Source organism: Neoarius graeffei, chromosome 22, assembly GCF_027579695.1.
Source record: "Neoarius graeffei isolate fNeoGra1 chromosome 22, fNeoGra1.pri, whole genome shotgun sequence".
NCBI classification, from domain to species: domain Eukaryota; kingdom Metazoa; phylum Chordata; class Actinopteri; order Siluriformes; family Ariidae; genus Neoarius; species Neoarius graeffei.
Window position 1 is genome coordinate 11705653 of NC_083590.1, and position 21709 is coordinate 11727361.

At 45.4% G+C, this 21709-nt stretch overlaps 1 protein-coding gene across 3 annotated transcripts in view; it reads right to left on the minus strand.

Annotated features, from left to right (window-relative positions):
• Window positions 1-21709, minus strand: part of zc3h7ba (zinc finger CCCH-type containing 7Ba) — a 36800-nt gene that overhangs the window by 9863 nt on the left and 5228 nt on the right. Inside the window, exons 3-20 of one of the 3 annotated variants that reach the window (XM_060904381.1) lie at window positions 19820-19856; window positions 13091-13288; window positions 6369-6527; window positions 5574-5654; window positions 5316-5360; window positions 5190-5226; window positions 4926-5101; window positions 4483-4786; window positions 4108-4184; window positions 3784-3883; window positions 3520-3681; window positions 3215-3420; window positions 2912-3012; window positions 1583-1767; window positions 1446-1501; window positions 739-986; window positions 550-655; window positions 169-277 (exon numbers count right to left, since the gene is read on the minus strand). In XM_060904381.1, coding sequence (XP_060760364.1) covers window positions 169-277; window positions 550-655; window positions 739-986; window positions 1446-1501; window positions 1583-1767; window positions 2912-3012; window positions 3215-3420; window positions 3520-3681; window positions 3784-3883; window positions 4108-4184; window positions 4483-4786; window positions 4926-5101; window positions 5190-5226; window positions 5316-5360; window positions 5574-5654; window positions 6369-6527; window positions 13091-13288; window positions 19820-19856 — 2387 coding nt within the window. Of the gene's footprint in view, window positions 1-168; window positions 278-549; window positions 656-738; window positions 987-1445; window positions 1502-1582; window positions 1768-2911; window positions 3013-3214; window positions 3421-3519; window positions 3682-3783; window positions 3884-4107; window positions 4185-4482; window positions 4787-4925; window positions 5102-5189; window positions 5227-5315; window positions 5364-5573; window positions 5655-6368; window positions 6528-13090; window positions 13289-19819; window positions 19857-21709 lie in introns of all 3 variants that reach the window. The other 2 variants (XM_060904382.1, XM_060904380.1) reach the window with 2 other exon arrangements.

The window sequence follows — 21709 nt, forward strand, 5'->3', positions numbered from 1 at the left end:
CAATCACAAGGACAGCACTTCAGAGATTACTGATCAAAAGTTTTGGCACCCTAGATAGAATCAGTATTGTTCCTAGGTGGAGCTCGAGCTACATTTGTGAAACGTTTTGTTTAAATGAACAGTTAATGCACGCGTATGATGTAGGGATTGAAAGAGGTGAAGCCTCACAGCCGGTGTTCTTCATGTAGGTCCACAGCTCCTTCTCCTCCAGGCTGTGGGCGAAAGAGCAGTTCCCGATGTAGTGACACTTCTTCTCCTTCAGCACATGGACGCAGATCTGCAGGGACGGAACGTTCCAGAAAGTCAGGAAGCACTCGGACGAGTCGTACGAGGCTTGAATTAACTGTATGGGTCTGATTGATTACACTGGCATATTATCTGTCGTCTGATTGGTTAAAGGGACATGGGAGGCGGGACATTACAGGCTAGAGATTACACCTGAGGACTAGAAGTCTAACGTTGTTTTTTTTTTTTTTAGGAGTTAGATAAAACGTCATTACGTCAAAACGGGAGATGTCATGAGATCAAACCCTCGAGAACGAGACTCACGTCGTACTGCTGAGGGTACGTCTTCGCAAAGGGCAAAGGTCGCACGGCCACCCACTTCTCCCTGTCCAAGGACTTCACCAAGAGCACCCTCCGTTCTTTAATCCAGCTACAGAGAGATAATGAAGGAGTTTAAAAAAAAAAAGCAAAACTGTACAAGAAATAACATGACATGCTTGTGTGCGTGCACACCTGTGCCGTGCTTTAGCGCTGCAGTACTTGAGCGCTTTGTCCGGTTCGCTCGGCAGCCCGACGCTCCAGCACTGACCGCACACAAACTTCATCGTCAGACGCAGGTCGTGAACTTTCACCACCACCGACGCGCTCCCTGCTCCGGAGTATCGCTCAGGTCCCGCCTTCCCATTTAACTCTGCCCCTTTGTTATACCCCTCCCCTTTAAATGTAATGCCGTTGGTCTGGGACACAGAAAGGGTTACTGGCTGCAAGAGGAAGAGAATAAATAAATAAAATTAAATGTAAGAATAAATATAATAGATGGTATTATAAATATGGATAATATGAACAAGTATAAAACGATTATTATTAGTATTATTTATTAATAATGTTTGAATAAATCTCATTTAATAATAAAATCATACTAATAAAATAACAGCAACAGTCTGTATGTAAATAATAATAATAATAAAAAGAAGAAAGTAAACTTATGACGATTTGTTTAATAATTTAACTTGGACTAACTTTAATAATTTTATTTGTAAACTAAAACAGTTGAGTTTATTACTGAATCATTTAAGGAATAAAATACAAAACCAAAATAATGCACTTACTTTAATGAATTAAACATTAAAATTTAAAGTAAAAGGTGGAACAAGTCATTAAAGAAATTTGACTGTGTGTGTGTGTGTGTGTGTGTGTGTGTGTGGTGACAAAGTACTCACTCTCTGCTTGTGCCAGTGCTTCTTAGATTCCTGCACGATCTCCTCATGAGTGGTGCCTACACACACAGAGTTTATAACTTATTATAGGGGTGTGTGTGTATATGCACGCGTGTGTGTGTGTGTATGTATGTACGTACCATGGTCTTTCTGGAGGATCCAGCACTCGAGCTCGATGAGCGAGTGAGCGAAGCTGCAGTTCTTGTCGCGCTGGCAGCCGTAACGCACCTCATGACGACACACATCAAACTGACGATGGGGGCTGAGGGGCCGGATCTTACTGTAACACACTCTGCTGCTGTTCTTCACCACATGCACCAGACACCTCACACACACACACACACACGACAAAATGCTAAACCAGCTGTTCATATGATGAAACAGTGAAGAAATATAAAAACTCCTACATTGTATGAGTGCGCGCGAAAGGGAAAGAAAGAAAAATCAACAACAGGGGAGGGAGGGAGAGAGAGATGGGGAGAAAAAAAGAGCTGGAAAGAGAGGGAGAAAGAAAAAGAGCAGGAGAAGGAAAGAGATGGGAGGGAGGGAGACAAAGTTTATTAAAAAACGAACAAACAAACAGAGAAACTGTGTGGACAGTATGGAAACATACCGAGTTATGGAGCGCTCCAGAGCACCGACGTACCGAGTTACAGAGACTTCTAGAGCACCGACACACAGAGTTACAGACACCCCTTTTCCACCAAATCAGTTCCAGGGCTGGTGCTGCTTCACAACTCGTTCAACTTGCGAGCCAGCTGAGAACCAGTTTGCTTTTCCATAGCTCGCAGTGCTAAGGGGAGCCACGTCATTACGTCGCTGTATAAACCTTGGCGCGAATATCGAAGCAAAAACAACACGGAAGCAGCAGCAACAACAACAATAATAATAATAATAATAATAATAATAAAAAATGGCTGACTTCGCGTTTGTACAGCTGCTGCTTTTCGTTGCTTAAAAATGGCGATCTTTCGCGGTCTTGTTATTGTTGTTGGTCTTAACAACTCCGCCCCCCCGCTGACGTAAGCGGTTCTTTCCTCTGGCCCAGCAGAGAGCTGGTGCTAGCCTGGAACCGGTTTTTCTGGCCCCAGAGCCAGTTCTTTGTCAGTGGAAACAGAAAACCCGGTTCCAAACTAAGCACTGGCCCCGAACCAGCCCTGGAACTGCTTTAGTGGAAAAGGGGCAAGAGAGTTCCAGAGCACCAACGTACAGAGTTCCAGAGCATTCCAGAGCGCCGGGTTCCGGAGCGTTCCAGAGCGCCGACATACGGAGAGTTTCAGAGCGCCGACGTACCGAGTTACGGAGCGTTCTAGAGCGCCGATGTACACAGTTACGGAGAGTTCTAGAGTACTGATGGACTGAGTTATAGAGCGTTCTAGAGGACTGATTAGAGTGTAATGAGGGAATGTACAGCCACACTGACAGGATGGTCACATGACCCTGAGACAGGAGCAACATGAGGAACCAACTTGTTTCTGTCGAACTGATGAGGGAAGTCCATGCTGGAGCACAAGGACGGGTTCTCCTTACAGCGCTTACTGACCGTCCTGGGTTTACCATCAAAACAGCCCTGCGCGCACACACACACACACACACACACCCACCCCCCTGTGAATTAGCGGCAGAGCTACTGTTACAGAAAACTAACAACTCATCAGATTGGAGAATTCAACAACACTAAGGCTTCATTACCACAGTGTGTGTGTGTGTGTGTGTGTGTGAGAGAGAGAGAGAGAGAGAGAGAGTGAGAGTGAGTGAGAGTGCACGCGTACCTCACAGAGGAACATGAACATGCCGCCGTGTATATTCAGTAGTCTGATGACGCTCAGCGCTTGTCTCTGATTGGATGAGAGCGGGTTGAAGAGCAGCTCCCGCGTCAATAAGCCCCGCCTCTCCTGTGTCCACACATCAATCTCCTCCTGACAGTATGCAAAGGTACAGGCCTCACCGTATTTACAGTCCTGACGCTCTAGGACCTCTGTACACACACACACACACACACACACACACACACAGATATGACTATAAAAGTATAAATATTAAGGTAAAGGATCATGAACACGACCCGTTAGTTCACCTTTACAGAGCACATAAGGACCCTGGAAGTTGCTTCGAGCTGGGCGTGGCCGGACACGCCTCCAAGGCACACTGACTCCGCCTTTTCTCCTGCACAGCAGGATGTCTTTCTTACAGCTGTGAGACAAATCGGACTTGTACTCACAGTCCAGCACGCCCGCACCTGAGACAGGGACGAGACGGAGAGAGAGAAGATCAGACAATACAGGAAGTGATTTTAATCATCACAGAGCTGAGGGTGTGTGCGTGTGCGTGTGTGTATTACCTGTACGTATAAAACAGGCTGAACAGGCCTGAGTGAAGTCGTGTGTGTGTTCCAGAGGATTCTTGGAAAGCTGGGATAAGGTAGACGCTACATGACCGTTCTGCTCAAACACACAGTTTTGTCTACATGATTATATTTTGCAGCGCAAAACTCATAAGATCACAGAGAATAACAAGGTCAGCCAGAGGAACAAAGAGAAGTGAAAGGGTCAGGAGGAAGAATAAAGGAAATGACAGGCATAGAGGAAGGAGAGATGGGAAGTTAAATAAAAACAAAAAACAAAAGAGGAGAAGGAAGAAAAAGGAAGTTAAAAAGAAAACCCACCGTGTAAACAGCGTTCACAGAGTCAGAGGAGCTTCTGATCTTCAGTGGAGGGAGAAAAGTGTGAGAGATTTTACCACCTGGAGAGAGAGAGAGAGAGAGAGAGAGAGAGAGAGAGAGTGTGTTATGGATTAATGCTGTTCACATTTATATTTAAATCACACTCTGTCAGAAACGCAGCACTGTAAGAAAAAAAGTGTCAGAGTGCCGACTGTATAAAAATTGACGGCGCTCTCCTGTTCACTCCCATTCTATACAAACGGAGCCAAAATCTCAGGGATGGAGGCGTGGCCTCTGCGCATGCGTGTCAGCCCCAGGGACGGAGGCGTGGCCTGTGCGTCAGTGCTGAGTGTGTGGAGCAGCGGTAAACCCACTCACCGGGCAGTGTGAACTCCGAGAGCGAGTCGAGTCCCTCTCCTCCCACCACCAGAGGGGGTCGCTGAGGCACTGAGCCCTGAGACGAGGCCTGAGAGAAGGAGTCGAGCGAGTCCAGGGGTCTGACGGACAGAAACGGGTCGCGACCCGGCTCACAGAACGAGTCCAGCGTGTTCAGGTGAGTGACGGCCGAAGGGAAGAACGCAGGAGGAAGACACGGGGAGGGAGCAGGGAGGAGCGGCGGGAACGACGGACCCAGACCCATCGCCGGGACATGAGTGGGGACGACGCTGCCTTTAGAGGGGGTCTGAGAGAGAGAGAGAGAGAGAGAGAGAGAGAGAGAGAGAGAGAGAACTGTAGTTACTCTTTACACAGACAATATCCATTTCCTTCTTTAGTTTTACGAATACAATTGGTTTGTGTTGCTCTGGACGTCAGAGACTCACATGTGGGAGCTGCTCTTGCTTGGAGACGCAGTCCAGAAGCGTGTCCAGCTCGTCCCCCACCAGCTCACAGTCCCCCAGCTGCTCAGACACGGGCACCGACAGACACACAGCCGGCTCAGCTGCGTCGCTCACAGGGACCGGGGCGGGCAAGACGGAGGACGTGCTCACAGGCACACCTGCTGAGAGAGAGAGAGAGAGAGAGAGCTCAGAGTACAAACAACACACAATGACCTGATGATGGAAAGCATAAATATTGGCACCCACCTGTGGCATCACACAAGCTGTCCACTCCATTAGAGATCTTTAACAGAAGAAAAACACGACATTAAAACTGTAGAATCGAGGAATTAATAAAGACAGAGAGAGGAAAAAAACCCGCACAACTCTCACCAACTCCAGAGGAGGCATGCCGTCTCCGTTCGTCTCAGTCACACCCTGCTGGAGAAGAGGAAGAGAGAGATCACACTTGCACCTACATTACACTTAGCATCCGTATCCGGGTCAGTATAAACACTCTGGGTCGTGCTGTTACTGTAAAATAATCAACGATGTGGTGGTGTGATGAAGCACTCTCTCACACTTCGCTACTTTCCTGTATATTCACATCCTGATGGGTCATGTGACTGCATGAGCGCTAACGGTACGGACCTGCACATCAACGTAGGCTTTACGCGTCTTCAGACCCAGAGTCTCTGCCAAGTCCTGAGCCAGTTCCTTCACCCTCTCATCCTGAACACACACACACACACATTACAAAGAATTTAAAAAAAACAAACAAAAAAAACCAAAAATACACACACACACACACACACACACACACACACACACACACACACATACATATATATATATATATATATATATATATATATATATATATATATATAAAAAGCACACAACACTGGACACTCAAGCAGAATTATTGGCACCCTTTGTTCTTCATGCGTCACACTGAATGTGAGAGAATCAAATCCTTCAGAATGCTGAAACCAAACTCTGATGTTCTTCCTTCCCTTTTTTTAAAGCACATTTTTAACAAAGGCCCATCGTTCTGGTGCTGGTGTCTATATGCGGCTCCCCCACGCCCCCTATATGTGGCGGCGGCGGCTCCCCCCACATGCAGCTCCTCCCTGAACAAATTCCAAAGCACAAGATTGTCTTAAACATACATGTGTGCGCTGTAGCATCACAATCTCCCTTCACTAGAACTAAGAGAAATTACATTAACATGAAAATTTTTAAAAATAAATAAAAAGTAAATAAATGAAACTTAAAAAAACAATCCAGATGAACCTAAGAGTGAGATTCGGTACATACAGCACAACACTGTACAGTATAATCATATAACTTTAATGACAGACATGGAAATGCTTTATGAAGTTATGATGTGAAGCGGACCCTGGAGAGAGAGAGAGAGAGAGAGAGAGAGAGAGAGTGTGTTACCTGTGGAGAGGTGAGCAGGCAGACGGTGCTGCACTTGTACGCCTCGTCCAGTTGGCCGAGCTCCTTCAGACACACGGCCTTCCTGTATAGAGCCCTGCCGCTGTCCTTACACACACTCAGAGCGCTGTCACAGTCCCTCACACTCGCCTCCAGCTCCCCCTGATGGACACACACACACGGACATGATGCTTAGAGACACACACAATGCTTAGAGAGACACACACACACACAGCACTCATAGTTACCACACTAATGGCCCTTTTCCACTACCCTTTTTCAGCTCACTTCAGCCCGACACGGCTCGCGTTTCGACTACCTCAGAGCAGCACGACTCAGCTCGCTTCAGTCCTGCTTAGCACCCAAAACTCGCACGGTTTTGGAGTGGGGCTGAAGCGAGCCAAACCGAGCCGAGTGAGGCTGGGGGCGTGAGCAGACACTCCCCTGTGCACTGATTGGTGAGGAGGCGTGTCCTCACATGCCCACACACGCCCCGCGAGCGCGCTGGGATCTGTAAACACCGTAAACCCGGAAGAAGAATAATTACGAATTACGAGAATTTCTGAAGCCTTATGCGCCTCGCCTCATCTATACGCTCTTGCCAGTATCTGTTGGCGTTGTTGGCGACAACAAGCCACAGCACCAAGACCAGCAACACTAACGACTCCATGTCCTCCATGTTTACTGTTTACTCTCCGGGTAGTGAGACTACTGCTTAAAAGGTCACTGATGTCACTGTTTGCGCCGCCTAACGACATCACGTGACGTCCACCCACTTTCGCTAACTCCACCCAATGTGTCCACCCACTTCCAGCCAGCACGGTTCAGCGCGGTTGTAGTCGAAATGCAACTCCAACAGCCCCGCTCAGCTCGACTCAGCACGGCACGGCTCAGCCCGACTCAGCCGCGTTGGTAGTGGAAAAGCGGCATAATATGGCTAACAAGGTCACGGAGGATTATAGTCTCTGGTTTAGCGCCGTGCACACAGCATGTCCGGGTCATCACACATTTGCTTCAGAAGATGGTTTACAAGAGCTGGAAATAGCTTTAAATAAATAAAAATAAATAAATATTGGTTTAAAAACCATTTAACACCCAATCAGCATGCTTACTATTCATATTTTATGAGTTTAACACACACTGGGCCTCTTCCTTCTTTTTGTCCATGTGGACTTCCACTTCAATTCAAACCGCAAGTCTTGAACAGGTTTCAAATCACATTACCTGCTTTTATAGATCCCAGCGTGTCCGATTGAGTCACAAACCACGTGTTTGAGTCACTGGACAAATGCCACAAAGTCTTTTTGTGGTGACGTGAGTGAATACACGAGTGTGTGTTATAGAGGGCAGTGATGTTTACCTAAGAATGGTGGAGGTTACCGTTTCTGCATTTCCTTCATCGAGATATTTATTCAGCGGTTTTTCTTGTACATTTCTGTTCTACACCAGTGTCAGAGTCCGAGTCATTAACCCGACTCGACTGCCAGTCTTCCCAGTAACTTGCACAAAGCTAAACCAGAGGCTCTTAACCGCTCACATCATCCCCATCGCTCAGACACGAGACGTTCGCAGTCAGAGTTTTACACCCCAGCGAGTGCTCGAAGGTCACGAGAGAACACTGAAAACGTGTTTGTATTTCTAGAGCTGATAACGAGAGTGGAGTTCGTCAGCTGCTGAATTTGTGGCACAAGGTTATAAACAACCAGATCAACAAAAACTCTCAAAAGACTAAATAGGCTCCAAAACAAGCACAAACGTGGTCAGGAGGCAAAATGATGTAAAAGTATAAAATATTCCATTGTGAGCAAGTTTAAAAAAAAAAAAAAAACCTTAGAGAATAATCGCACTAAAAGCAGAACAGTTCAATAAGTCAGAGGAGTCCGACACAACACAGTTCCTGCTTGAAACCCACGATGTCGTGTACTGACAGTCTGATCCTGAGGACATTTAAAAAAAAAAGAGTGCCACAACAGGATTGCAGTTTGTCATCCTCATGTTCATCCCATTTCACCTCCCACTTGCTCAGTCAAAGGTCAGTTTTGGCCCTTTTCCACTACCCTTTTTCAGCTCGCTTCAGCTCACTTCAGCCCGACACGGCTCGCGTTTCGACTACCAAAAACCAGCACGACTCGGCTCGCTTCAGCCCTGCTTAGCACCCAAAACTCGCACGGTTTTGGAGTGGGGCTGAAGCGAGCCAAGCCGTGCCGAGTGAGGCTGGGGGCGTGAGCAGACACTCCCCTGTGCACTGATTGGTGAGGAGGAGTGTCCTCACATGCCCACACACGCCCCGCGAGCACGCTGGGATCTGTAAACACCGCAAACCCGGAAGAAGAATAATTACAAATTACGAGAATTTCTGAAGCCTTATGCGCCTCGCCTCATCTATACGCTCTTGCCAGTATCTGTCCGCGTTGTCGGTGACAACAAGCCACAGCACCAAGACCAGCAACACTAACGACTCCATGTCCTCCATGTTTATTGTTTACTCTCCGGGTCGTGAGACTACCGCTTAAAAGATCACTGATGTCACTGTTTGCGCTGCTTAACGACATCACCTGACGTCCACCCACTTTCGCTAACTCCACCCAATGTGTCCACCCACTTCCAGCCAGCACGGTTCAGCGCGGTTGTAGTCGAAATGCAACTCCAACAGCCCCGCTCAGCTCGACTCAGCCCGACTCAGCACGCCACGGCTCAGCCCGACTCAGCCGCGTTTGTAGTGGAAAAGCGGCATTTGAGGTCTGGCAGTGAGATAAGGAGCCTGTTAGCAGCGGTGTCTGCCGAGAGCCCACAGCCACCCGGTACTATTACAGCTTGATCTGCCTTCAAGGATTCGAAGGTTTGTCAAGCTTTAGAATCCATACACAGCAGTCTCAAAAGTAGCCGGTCACCGGCGGCAAATCGCCGGCTATGGCTTGTTATGCCGCCGGCTATTGTCAGTCGAGTCACAAAATTTAATATTAAATATTTCTGGCAAAAAAAAGTTGTGAACATAAATTACATCCACTATGTCATGTATGTCCGTTGCCGCGTCAACTGTGTTTACATCCTCGACATGAGTGCAGCCATTACTGCCCTGTGTTGCCAGATTGTGTTTACATCCTCGACACGAGTGCAGCCATTAAGGTGATGATACACGGGGCAACTTTTTGGGCAATGTTGCCGAGCAATGTTGCTGGCAACGGGCAACTAGGTGAGACACAGGGCAACTTTTCAGGGCAACTAACAATGGGCAACGGCAGTTTACAGTTAGCTAAAAAAAAAAAAAACAAACGATGTCTTAATTTTTGCTGTGACCATTTAATCAAGCTGTCTGTTGTTTTTTAGAGCTTTGGTGAGGTAAATTCCTCCATATAGAATATTAAAATAACAACTTACCGGCGTAAAAACAGATGAGGAGTCTCTCCATCTCTTCACTCCACTGACACTGAGCGGCCGCCATATTTGTTTGAAATTTCTGATCCGAACCTCACCGGAGGTCACATGACTCGATACTCGCGTTCTGATTGGCTTATCTCAAAAAGTTGCCAGAGATTATCAAAACCATTCAGAAAGAAGCAATGTTGCCCAATCTCAATAGAAAAGAGTCAAAACGCAATTGCCCAGCAACATTGCTCGGCAACATTGCCCAAAAAGTTGCCCCGTGTATCATCACCATTACTGCCGCCTGCGTTGCCAGATTGCGCGGTTTCCCACCCAATTTGGACGGTTTTAAGTGCATTTTGGCGGGTTTTGAACATATTTTGGGCTGTAAAATGTCAGCAGTATCTGGCAACATATTTTTTTTTTTTACTTAATACAAGAAATTAATGGATGCCAACATTTTTACCAAAATGGTATTTTATTTTCCATTGTTTAGGCAGCTTCAGCATCATACTGTGAGATTCTGTTCAAATTGTTTTTTTCTTCTATGAAGCGTGAGCCATTTATTTTATTAGTTTATAATTATTGTTTAATTTAGTCTTCAGGAGAGACTGCCTGCACACAGCACTAGTATTAACAGTTTTTTTTTTTTCTTACATGAAAGCTGAGGCATTTATATTATATTTTAAGGTAACTTCATGTTGTGCTGCACTTTAACTTTTGAACCAACAGGAGCATTTGGATAAGTAAAGCCTATTTTTCTGCATTTTTGTAGTCCTGGTAATCTTTTATATTGGTAAAGTTGTTTATAGGACCATTTCTCAGTGTCTTTTTTTTAATCAATAGTTTTTCAGTAATAACTTAATATTTAACATATCACTCAATTTTAAACAACCCCCGCGCCTCCCCCATGGCTTGCCCCCATAGTCTCCAAAATTTCTGTGGGAAACACTGGCGTGCGTAACAACGCTAATCAAGCTCAAGCTAGACGACCCGCCTCAAATACCCGTCCCGGGTAAACGTCATCCCAATTTTAGATGGCCTGTTCCAAACCATCCCACCCCATGAAAAATTCGTACTTCCATCCATCCATCCATCCATCCCTGCACGCTTTGCGTGCATTATGTCTGCCGCTGGCAGACATTTTACCATTTTGCACCCTGCTGTAAATTATTTGTACCCTGCTATTCTCCCAAACTTTGCATACAAAGTAAACACTGTGGTGGTGTGCGTTTTCAGTGTGTTCCAGGGCTAAAAGAAACGCCTCGGTTGTGAAGACGGAGTTTTGTCCTGGAATGCAGATGTCATGGTGCTGCTGTGTAACTGCTTGAGCAGTGGCTATGTGGACTCAACTGTCCACTGTGGACTCAGTCCAGGTGTTCGATGAGGAAATCTGATTCTTGGGTCAAGAAACTGCTGGACTGGTACACAACCGGGTCAATCTGACTTTGTAGTACTCGAGACCACGTTTTGAAGGCCTCGGTTTCGTCTTGGAATCAACCGCATTTTTACTCGTTCTTGTCTTGGTCTCAGACACAAAAGGACTCTGGATTTTATTTCAAGACCAGTCAAGACCACAACTGCGGGGATTTCACCAAATTATCTGATTTATTTGTTAACATCGTTCCTGTGACTGGCTGTAAACCTTCCTGCTTCAAATGCAACCAATAACGTGACTCTTTGTTCATTTTAAAATTTCTCTCTGTTAACATCCGTCAACCCTCCTCTCCCCACCCCCCTTCACACACATTAGTCTGGTTCTGGCCTCGGCCCGGCCCCTCAAAAGGCCCGGCCTCGGCCCCTCAAAAGGCCCGGCCTCGGCCCCTCAAAAGGCCCGGCCTCGGCCCCTCAAAAGTCTCAGGCTCGACTTGTTCTTGGTTATGACTTGGTCTCCATTTAGGTGGTCTCGACTACAACACTAAGGTATTGTAAGAAATGTCCCAAGTGGCACAACAGAAAAGCATTTACTAGTTCGAATCCTAATGATTCCACAGATATCCGTGGCCGGGAGCTTGAGACAGTATAACAGGCCGAGCTCTCATGGAGGGAAGGATGGAGGAAATCATGGGCGTCTATGAGCTCGTGCATGCGGCAGTAGGCAGACAGCAGAAAGCACTTTCCTCCGAGAGCGTTAACCATGCGATAGCCTTCACCCTCCCTTTCTTGGAGCAGAGATGCATCAGGAGTTATGAGGTTAAGATTAAAGTCCAGGTTTTTAAAATGGAGTCTTAAAGACGATAAGGACAGACAATGTGAGGGATTCTCTGGGTGTGCCTTCAAATCCTTAAAACCATCTCATCTCATTATCTCTAGCCGCTTTATCCTTCTGCAGAGTCGCAGGCAAGCTGGAGCCTATCCCAGCTGACTACGGGTGAAAGGCGGGGTACACCCTGGACAAGTCGCCAGGTCATCACAGGGCTGACACATAGACACAGACAACCATTCACACTCACATTCACACCTACGGTCAATTTAGAGTCACCAGTTAACCTAACCTGCATGTCTTTGGACTGCGGGGGAAACCGGAGCACCCGGAGGAAACCCACGCGGACACGGGGAGAACATGCAAACTCCGCTCGAACCCAGGACCTTCTTGCTGTGAGGTGACAGCGCTAACCACTACACCACCGTGCCGCCCTCCTTAAAACCATTTCTGAGAAATTCTTTGAACTAATCTGATTGATTTTAGTCAGACAGGAGTCTTTACATGGTTTCATGACACACTGTATTTTCTTTGAATCTAAAACATGAGTTGATGCAGTTTGTCAAGATTTTAACAAATAGAAAAGGGCCATAAGGAAGAACATACTATCTTCAGTATACTCACATATAAAAAAAAAAAAAGATAAATATTAAAAGGAAAAAAAACCCTCACAGTTTAAAGGAACGAGATAAACACGATCGCTCAGTCAGGGAGCTCGGGAAGCGTCGCTGTGCTCTTGCTTGGGGTTTGTTTATTTTTTTTGTTTTAATATTAATCATCATCCCTGAAACCGTTTTATATTTGGATTTTTGAAAAAATTGGTATGAAAATACAAAGTGATAGAGCTGATGTTTAGAAAAAAATAAATCATTCACCGCAAAGTATTGGGGTGCCATTAATTTTGAAAAAACAGTTTGGGTCAGGAAGAGAGCTCAGGAAGTTTTATCGTTTTCTCACATTATCAGTATTATTATTATTATTCACTCTTGGTTATGTGTGTGTGTGGAAAAGAAACCACTAAAATCTTCCTGCAGAAGGACTTAATGCTTGCGGTTCTACAGCGTCTGGACTCGGGCCGGTTCTCTGCACACACACACACGGAACGGTGTTCAGACGGTTAAAGAGGAAGAGGTTAACAGGATAATCCCACACAGCTCACCATGTTGTGTTGCGCCGCAGCTCTGTTCACGTACAGGCTCTCGAGCAGCGCCGCAGGAACCGTCACTCCTTCGCCCTGAGCGTATCTCGCCACGCTCACTCCCTCGCTGAAGTGGCCTCGCGCCAGCGTCCAGTCGCCCTCCCTGAACGCCGCGTTACCTTCGTCCAACAGATTACACACCAGCTGCATGAGGAAGCCCTGAGTGGAATCAGACAGGAGGAGCAAAGTCAGAACCAGCCAATGGGGTGGGACGTTTATATTAATATTCATAAGATGGGAGGTGCTCTCCAGGTCATTATAATACAGCGTTGAGGTGCTGGTTCGTTATGAAGAACAGTTTTATCAGAACAAGACAATTGTCTACGGTCAGCGAGGGCTCTCTTGTTGTTGGTGACCATCAGATTATCTCCAGATCAAGAGGCCAAGAGCTGCTGGTTTGGAGAGACACACATCAGTAAGATCTGCAGTGTGTCTTATTTTCACTCGCACAACATTAAAACGCATAAGAAAGTTTTGATCAACTGAATCAACCAAGACGTTAGTGCATGTGCTAATGTACAGTGGTGCTTGAAAGTTTGTGAACCCTTTAGAATTTTCTATATTTCTGCATAAATATGACCTAAAACATCATCAGATTTTCACACAAGTCCTAAAAGTAGATAAAGAGAACCCAGTTAAACAAACGAGACAAAAACATTATACTTGGTCATTTATTTATTGAGGAAAATGATCATATCTGTGAGTGGCAAAAGTATGTGAACCTCTAGGATTAGCAGTTAATTTGAAGGTGAAATTAGAGTCAGGTGTTTTCAATCAATGGGATGACAATCAGGTGTGAGTGGGCACCCTGTTTTATTTAAAGAACAGGGATCTATCAAAGTCTGATCTTCACAACACATGTTTGTGGAAGTGTATCATGGCATGAACAAAGGAGATTTCTGAGGACCTCAGAAAAAGTGTTATTGATGCTCATCAGGCTGGAAAAGGTTACAAAACCATCTCTAAAGAGTTTGGACTCCACCAATCCACAGTCAGACAGATTGTGTACAAATGGAGGAAATTCAAGACCATTGTTACCCTCCTCAGGAGTGGTCGACCAACAAAGATCACTCCAAGAGCAAGTAATAAAGTAATAGTCAGCGAGGTCACGAAGGACCCCAGGGTAACTTCTAAGCAACTGAAGGCCTCTCTCACATTGGCTAATGTTAATGTTCATGAGTCCACCATCAGGAGAACACTGAACAACAATGGTGTGCATGGCAGAGTTGCAAGGAGAAAGCCACTGCTCTCCAAAAAGAACATTGCTGCTTGTCTGCAGTTTGCTAAAGATCACATGGACAAGCCAGAAGGCTATTGGAAAAATGTTTTATGGACGGATGAGACCAAAATAGAACTTTTTGGTTTAAATGAGAAGCGTTTTGTTTGGAGAAAGGAAAAACACTGCATTCCAGCATAAGAACCTTATCCCATCTGTGAAACATGGTGGTGGTAGTATCATGGTTTGGGCCTGTTTTGCTGCATCTGGGCCAGGACGGCTTGCCATCATTGATGGAACAATGAATTCTGAATTATACCAGCGAATTCTAAAGGAAAATGTCAGGACATCTGTCCATGAACTGAATCTCAAGAGAAGGTGGGTCATGCAGCAAGACAACGACCCTAAGCACACAATTCGTTCTACCAAAGAATGGTTAAAGAAGAATAAAGTTAATGTTTTGGAATGGCCAAGTCAAAGTCCTGACCTTAATCCAATGGAAATGTTGTGGAAGGACCTGAAGCGAGCAGTTCATGTGAGGAAACCCACCAACATCCCAGAGTTGAAGCTGTTCTGTACGGAGGAACGGGCTAAAATTCCTCCAAGCTGGTGTGCAGGACTGATCAACAGTTACCGCAAACATTTAGTTGCAGTTATTGCTGCACAAGGGGGTCACACCAGATACTGAAAGCAAAGGTTCACATACTTTTGCCACCTCACATATGTAATATTGGATCATTTTCCTCAATAAGTAAATGACCAAGTATAATATTTTTGTCTCATTTGTTTAACTGGGTTCTCTTTATCTACTTTTAGGACTTGTGTGAAAATCTGATGATGTTTTCGGTCATATTTATGCAGAAATATAGAAAATTCTAAAGGGTTCACAAACTTTCAAGCACCACTGTATTAGTAGAATGGACCACTGCAATAGTTTATTACATGGCTTGCTGCAAACACAACTGTCCAAGTCACAGCGTATCCAGAACACAGTTTTCCGCTTCCTGCTTTGATCACGTCTCATCTGTGCCAGTGCAATTTAGAATTAAATTTACGACACTAGTAATTGCGTTTAAGGCTATTCACGGGCTAGCACCCGAATACGTTTAACAGTCACTCCACGAAATCGAGTTGGGTACGGCTAGAACCCATGTACGACGAGACTGAGTGGGATAACCATTTTATTCTATCCGCATTCACTGGATTTTGAGAAATGGAGCATTTTTTTTTTTCAAATTTGATAAATAAAAACTTTATACAAAACATCTGACAATCATTTCTGCTCAGGCGGACTTCTTAACCATTCTTGAGGCCTCACGAATGGCACAGGAATGGTTTAAAGCGCTAACAATAAATCTAATATTGTAATTTTTACGATTAAAGTGATTTACAGTATATAGGTAGCGGTCTGAGTGAATGACCTTGACATCTGTGACGTCACAGCAGGAAGTCTATCGGTCTCATCACCATTTCCGCTAAACTAAAACACAGAGCTGACTGCAACTCTGATTCTCCATTTTGAGCTAATTTATCACCATGCCACGGAGATGTGTTACTGGCCGGTGCAGCAACATGACAGAAGGTGGATTTACGTTGCATTCATGGCCCAAGAATGTTCAAACTGCAAAGATTTGGACGCGTTTTGCGAGAAGTTCACGGGCACATTGGGCGCCTATGAAGTGGTCTCTCCTCTGCTCTGCACATTTTACTGAAGACTCGTACGAGACCTCTGATCTGTTGAGGAGCGTTGGCCATAAGCCTGCATTGAAAGAGGGTGCAGGACCAACAATTAAAGGGAAAGAAAACTACAAGAAAAGGAAAGTATTTATTTTATTTTTAAAAGGAAAGTGAGTTCAGTTGCACTAGTCCTCCCGGAGTGAGCCGAGGGTTGTTGGTAAAACCCGGGATGGAACGGGACGGGACATATCGCTCGGGCAGTGACCTCCCCGCGGTTGTTGCTAAAACCGGTGACATCCTGTTCCATCCCGGGTTTTAGTAATTGCCTGAGCCCAGCAGTAGATTAGATTAGATAGAACTTTATTGATCCCTTTGGGAGGGTTCCCTCAGGGAAATTAAGATTCCAGCAGCATCATTACAGGATAAACAGAGAATAGAAAACAGAGAAAAACTTCTAGATAAACTAAATTAAGTATTTACATATACAAATATAAAAAAGAATAAGATATGGGGAAGAGGAAAAAAAAGCCCATCAGGAGAGGTATTGCACATTATATTGCACATTGTCCAGTATTGCTTATTGTCAGGCTAGGCTACTGCTCCTTCCCGTCCTCTGTCCTCCTGTTACCCCCCCAGAGAGGAGTTGTACAGTCTGATGGCGTGAGGGACAAAGGAGTTTTTGAGTCTGTTCGTCCTGCACTTGGGAAGGAGCATTCTGTCACTGAACAGGCTCCTCTGGTTGCTGATGACGGTGTGCAGAGGGTGACTGGCATCGTCCATGATGTTCAGTAGTTTGTCCATAGTCCTCTTCTCTGCCACCGTCACCAGAGAGTCCAGCTTCATGCCGAGCACAGAGCCGGCCCGCCTGATCAGTTTGTCCAGCCTGGATGTGTCCTTCTTGGATGTGCTGCCCCCCCCCAGCACACCACGGTGTAAAACAGGACACTGGCGACCACGGAAATGGCGGAACACACAGTATGAAGAAAAGTGAAAGAGCGGAGCAGCCGTCTGATTTCTAAACTGGATATCGCTGCCATCTCGCCCTTACGGGGAAGAAGTGAATGAACGGAGAACTGAAAGTCAGATTGTTTCTGAAACAGTCGGCCTTCAAGAAGCGAGAACACAGACGGGTAAACTCCGACTCTCATCTGGATAAAAACACCGCGTTGTTTCCCTGCATTTAGATTAAAACATGTGACTTGTATTGTGTGTTTAAGTTAGAGGTGTAAGATTATTTAATTTGCTTCAGAATGTGATTGTCTCAGTTCATCTGATTATTTAATGAGCCTTTTACGTTTTATCAGTGAAAATGCATGCATGTCCATGTATGCTGCATAAGTTATAGCACCCATCCTGCTTTAATGAGACTCGACCCACAATCAGTGACGTCAAATCAGTGACGTCACGCGCTGAGGGCTGGCTGGCTCAGCTCCAATAACAACTTTGCGGTGGATTTTAACTCTCAAAAATATATATTTTTATTCCCATTTATGCAGCATACAAGAGTCACGGACGGAGATCCTATCCACTCAGAAACTTATTGAAAAATAAAGGCTCTGCGTATCTGCTTTAAAGCTGTAGAATGTAAACAAACCGGCGAAATGGCAAGAGCAATTTGTGAAAAATGCAATAATAAAAAAATTCTTGAAAAATAAAAAAAGATACATTCTTAGCATTAAATACTTTCAATCCACATTTTTGGTTTTGTTTTCAAGTAGAGTTTTTATTTCGTCCTCGGTTGGTTCAGCAACACGCTCCGCCATTTTGTTTTTCTCTCCTCACGGTATACGAGCTGATATCCTAGTATCTGATTAGAGTAGCCAATCAGAGCGAACGACTGCTCATATCCAGTGAGGATAGAATAAGAATGATTGTTTAACATGAAGAACAGCGCAATGTCCCTTTTAAGGCCAAATAATAAACTTCTCTGAGTTTCCGAGAGAGTGAACAGAGAGGACGTTGAGGATCGAGAGACAGAGCCTTCTGTGAATTTATGGTTATGCTACCAGGGAGTATTCCTAACTGTAAAACTCTGGACGAGTTTAAAAACGTTTGAAAACGCATTTATTCGAGTTAGCTTTTAGAATTAAGATCTAACTAGATGATTATAATTTTATTGTAGCTTCAGGTTAATTTAATTTCGACGCTACTGTATATTCTTGTACAGTTTTTAATAAGTTGATAATAGGGGTGTTCACACAGCAACTTTTACTCCGGTGTAGCACCGGGGCTGCCCCGGTAGAGCGTTCACACGGTACAAAGTTATACCGGTGTCGCCCCTGAAAGCTGCTTAAACCGGTGCAAATCTAACCCTGCTCGGGAGGTGGTTTAAGAAATTTACTCCGGAGTAAATGCTAGTTTGCGAGGCAGCACTGATATAAAATGGGACGTCTGAACGCTACAGGGGTAGACTCGCTACGCGTGAGGAGAGTTGATTACATAATTTGCATCCTGGTATTTTGCACTTCCAAAATGGCGAATATCAACAACAGAACCGCGTGTCTTCCAGTGTTGCCAGATTGGGCGGTTTTAAGTGCATTTTAGCGGATCTGAATACATTTTGGGCTGGAAACCGTCAGCAGTATCTGGCAACACTGGTGTCTTCATCCACGTTGTTTTCCCGGCGCTTGGTGATGCCATGACAACCGAGAAAAGGAAGTACATTTTCACGCATGCGCATATTTCATTTCCGCATTATTACTATCGTATAGCACGGTCGCAAAAACTGCCGTGTGAACGCAAGTGGGGCTGCACCGGTGCTAACACGCTTCTCTCTAGTAAGCAGGTTTGTGACGTGTGAACGCGCCACAAAATTTACACCGGTGTAAGATATATCGCAACAAAATACATCGGTGCAGCATCGATGCAAATATGTGCCGTGTGAACACCCTATTAGTTGTAACGTTAATTCTCTAATGAGCAGGCGAGGCGATCATATATTCATGCAGCCTCTGCTGTAAATGTAAATTAGTTTATTAAAATTATTATTAGTAGTAGTAGTATTTTCTACAACATGCAAATAATCTCGTTTTTAAAAAAATAACCAGTTTGGTAAACAAGTACAGGAACAATTCGAAGTTTAATGTGGAACCACATCATCATCATAAAAAAAAAATTAAAAAACAACTCAGAACGTACGAGGTGCAGAGATCCAGGTTGTTCAAAATGGCCGCCTCTATAACGTTACACTATTCAACTACAAAGTCTGTTCATCATGTTTATAAACAGGAAGCCCGACTGAGTCAGAAACCACAGCAGCGCTGCACTTGTGTCGCATCGCTGAACAACTCTACGCTCAAGAGTCCCAGTGAAACGGCATCGATAGAAAAACATTCCTCCAAACAACCCCCCCCCCTTTTTTTTTTTTTTGCTGTTGCTGCTTAAAATTCCCTCAGGGGGCTTTCTGTCAGTGCTGGGATTTGAACTCGTATCCTTCTGGTCTCTCAGAGTCATTGATCTATCGCTCACCGGGTCATACCCGCTGGATGGAGGACGTGTACAGCGCGGCTCGTCCCGACACAGCGAGAGCGTTAATCATTAACCAGCTGGTAAACCTACACGAGCCGGAGCCGGTCTCGTTTAGAAATCAGCGACTTCTCACTGAATCCGACGCGACGAGTCAAAGATCAGACTTTCATTATGAGAACAGAACACACGTGATACAGTGCCAGAGCTTTCACCTCTCAGAATAAAACGCAAAGCAACGTGAGATAACCAGAACATCCTCGAGGAATTTTTTTTTTTTTTTTGAGCAAACCACAGCATCCTCAAGTACTAAGAGCAGAAGAAAAGCTCACCTCGTAGCCGTCCGGGTCGGGGTACGGCAGCGACGACCTGCGGAAAACAAAAATTACACAACAATGAACTAAAATCATACTAAAAGGCAACTTCTTAACACACAGTATGAAGCACGGTATTTAGGTTTGCGTAGAAAGTGATGGAAAAAACATTTAAAGGGGCCGTCTGTAACTTTTTGTCGCAAACAAAATGCTGACGAGCTTCTTATCGCCATAACGGATCCGAACCCCAGTGCCACTTTTACACAGCCTGTTCAAGGTACGAACACGGAACGGGGCGGGGCAAGGCGGGTTTGTGTTGTTCGGAGTCTGAGCCGACAGCAGAGGTAGAGAGAGAGTCACGTCTGCGTTTAAAAAAAAAAAAAAAAACGCACTAGACGCCGCTGACCTGCCGCGTTACAGGTCACGCCGCTGCATCCTGAACACACACTTTACTGCAGCTTAAAACAACGAAAGCCGGGAAACAAAGGCTTTTTTTTTTTTTAAACCCTCTGATTAAAGGGGGCGCGTGAATACCTAAAGCTAAGGTCACACATTGCCGATTGATCCGTGAGAACTGTGGCTGGCGCTATCGTGGCCATTCTGGCAGATTTTGAAGGTGATGGTTTCCGTCGCATAAATTTGGGCGGAGTAAATATAGAAATGAAGCCATGACGAAAGACGCTGGTAAACCGACGGCGGCAGCGATGTACGACCTCACGGCAGGCTGCCAGATGGCATAGCTATGGCAAGACAGATTAAGCCACGCCCCCTAGGCAAACTTTTCACTTGCTGTAGAACGCTCCAGTTCCCCCTGTGTAAGCCTCACATAAGCCTTTACGGTTGCAGCGGAAGAATTCGTCCAGCGTTTCACCCACGGCAAATTTTTAAAGCTCACAGGCAACGGTTTTCGATTTATGCAGATTTGAAACTTTATATGTTAAAAAAACCCTCTGTAATTGTCTTCTGGTCCCAAGAAGTATTGTTAATAAGTAATAATTAAAATTAAAAAAAAAAAAAAGTTAGCGCGGATCGCGGCGAATTTCTGCTCGGCGATTTTCGTGACCACTCGGCGCGTGACGTCATTCAAGACAAACAAACCGCTTGAGTTGAGCCCACTTCCGTTTACTTACACTGACGTTCGGCTTGAGCGCAGACGTGCGTTTGGGAATTTCCAAAGAGAAACCCCCATGCCTTACTGTAGTGCAGTGAACTGTAACCACGGGACCGGTTCAGGAAGAAGGTTTTACCTTTTACCAAAAGAGGAGACGAGGCGGAGAGATGCCCCTTTCCCACCAAAGCAGTTCCAGGGCTGGTTCGGGGCCAGTGCTTAGTTTGGAACCGGGTTTTCTGTTTCCACTGACAAAGAACTGGCTCTGGGGCCAGAAAAACCGGTTCCAGGCTAGCACCAACTCTCTGCTGGGCCAGAGGAAAGAACCGCTTACGTCAGCGGGGGGGCGGAGTTGTTAAGACCAACAATAAGACCGCGAAAGATCGCCATTTTTAAGCGACGAGAAGCAGCAGCTGTACAAACGCAAAGTCATTTATTATTATTATTGCTGCTTCTTCTGTGTTGTTTTTGCTTCGATATTCGCGCCAAGGTTTATGCAAATGCAGAGACGTAACTGACGTATACAGCGACATAATGACGTGGCTCCCCTTAGCACCGCGAGCTATGGAAAAGCAAACTGGTTCTCAGCTGGCTCGCAAGTTGAACGAGTTGTGAACCAGCGCCAGCCCCGAACCAGCCCTGGAACTGATTTGGTGGAAAAGGAGTATGAGTGGATTGTGCGCGTGAAGCGAGAGGGTTGGCAGCTGGGTAAATACGCCGCTCTGTGCTCCGATCACTTTTTGAAGAATCCCCGTCTGTTGGAGAGTTTAGGTGTCCGTGTTGGACAGAGAAGCTCAAAC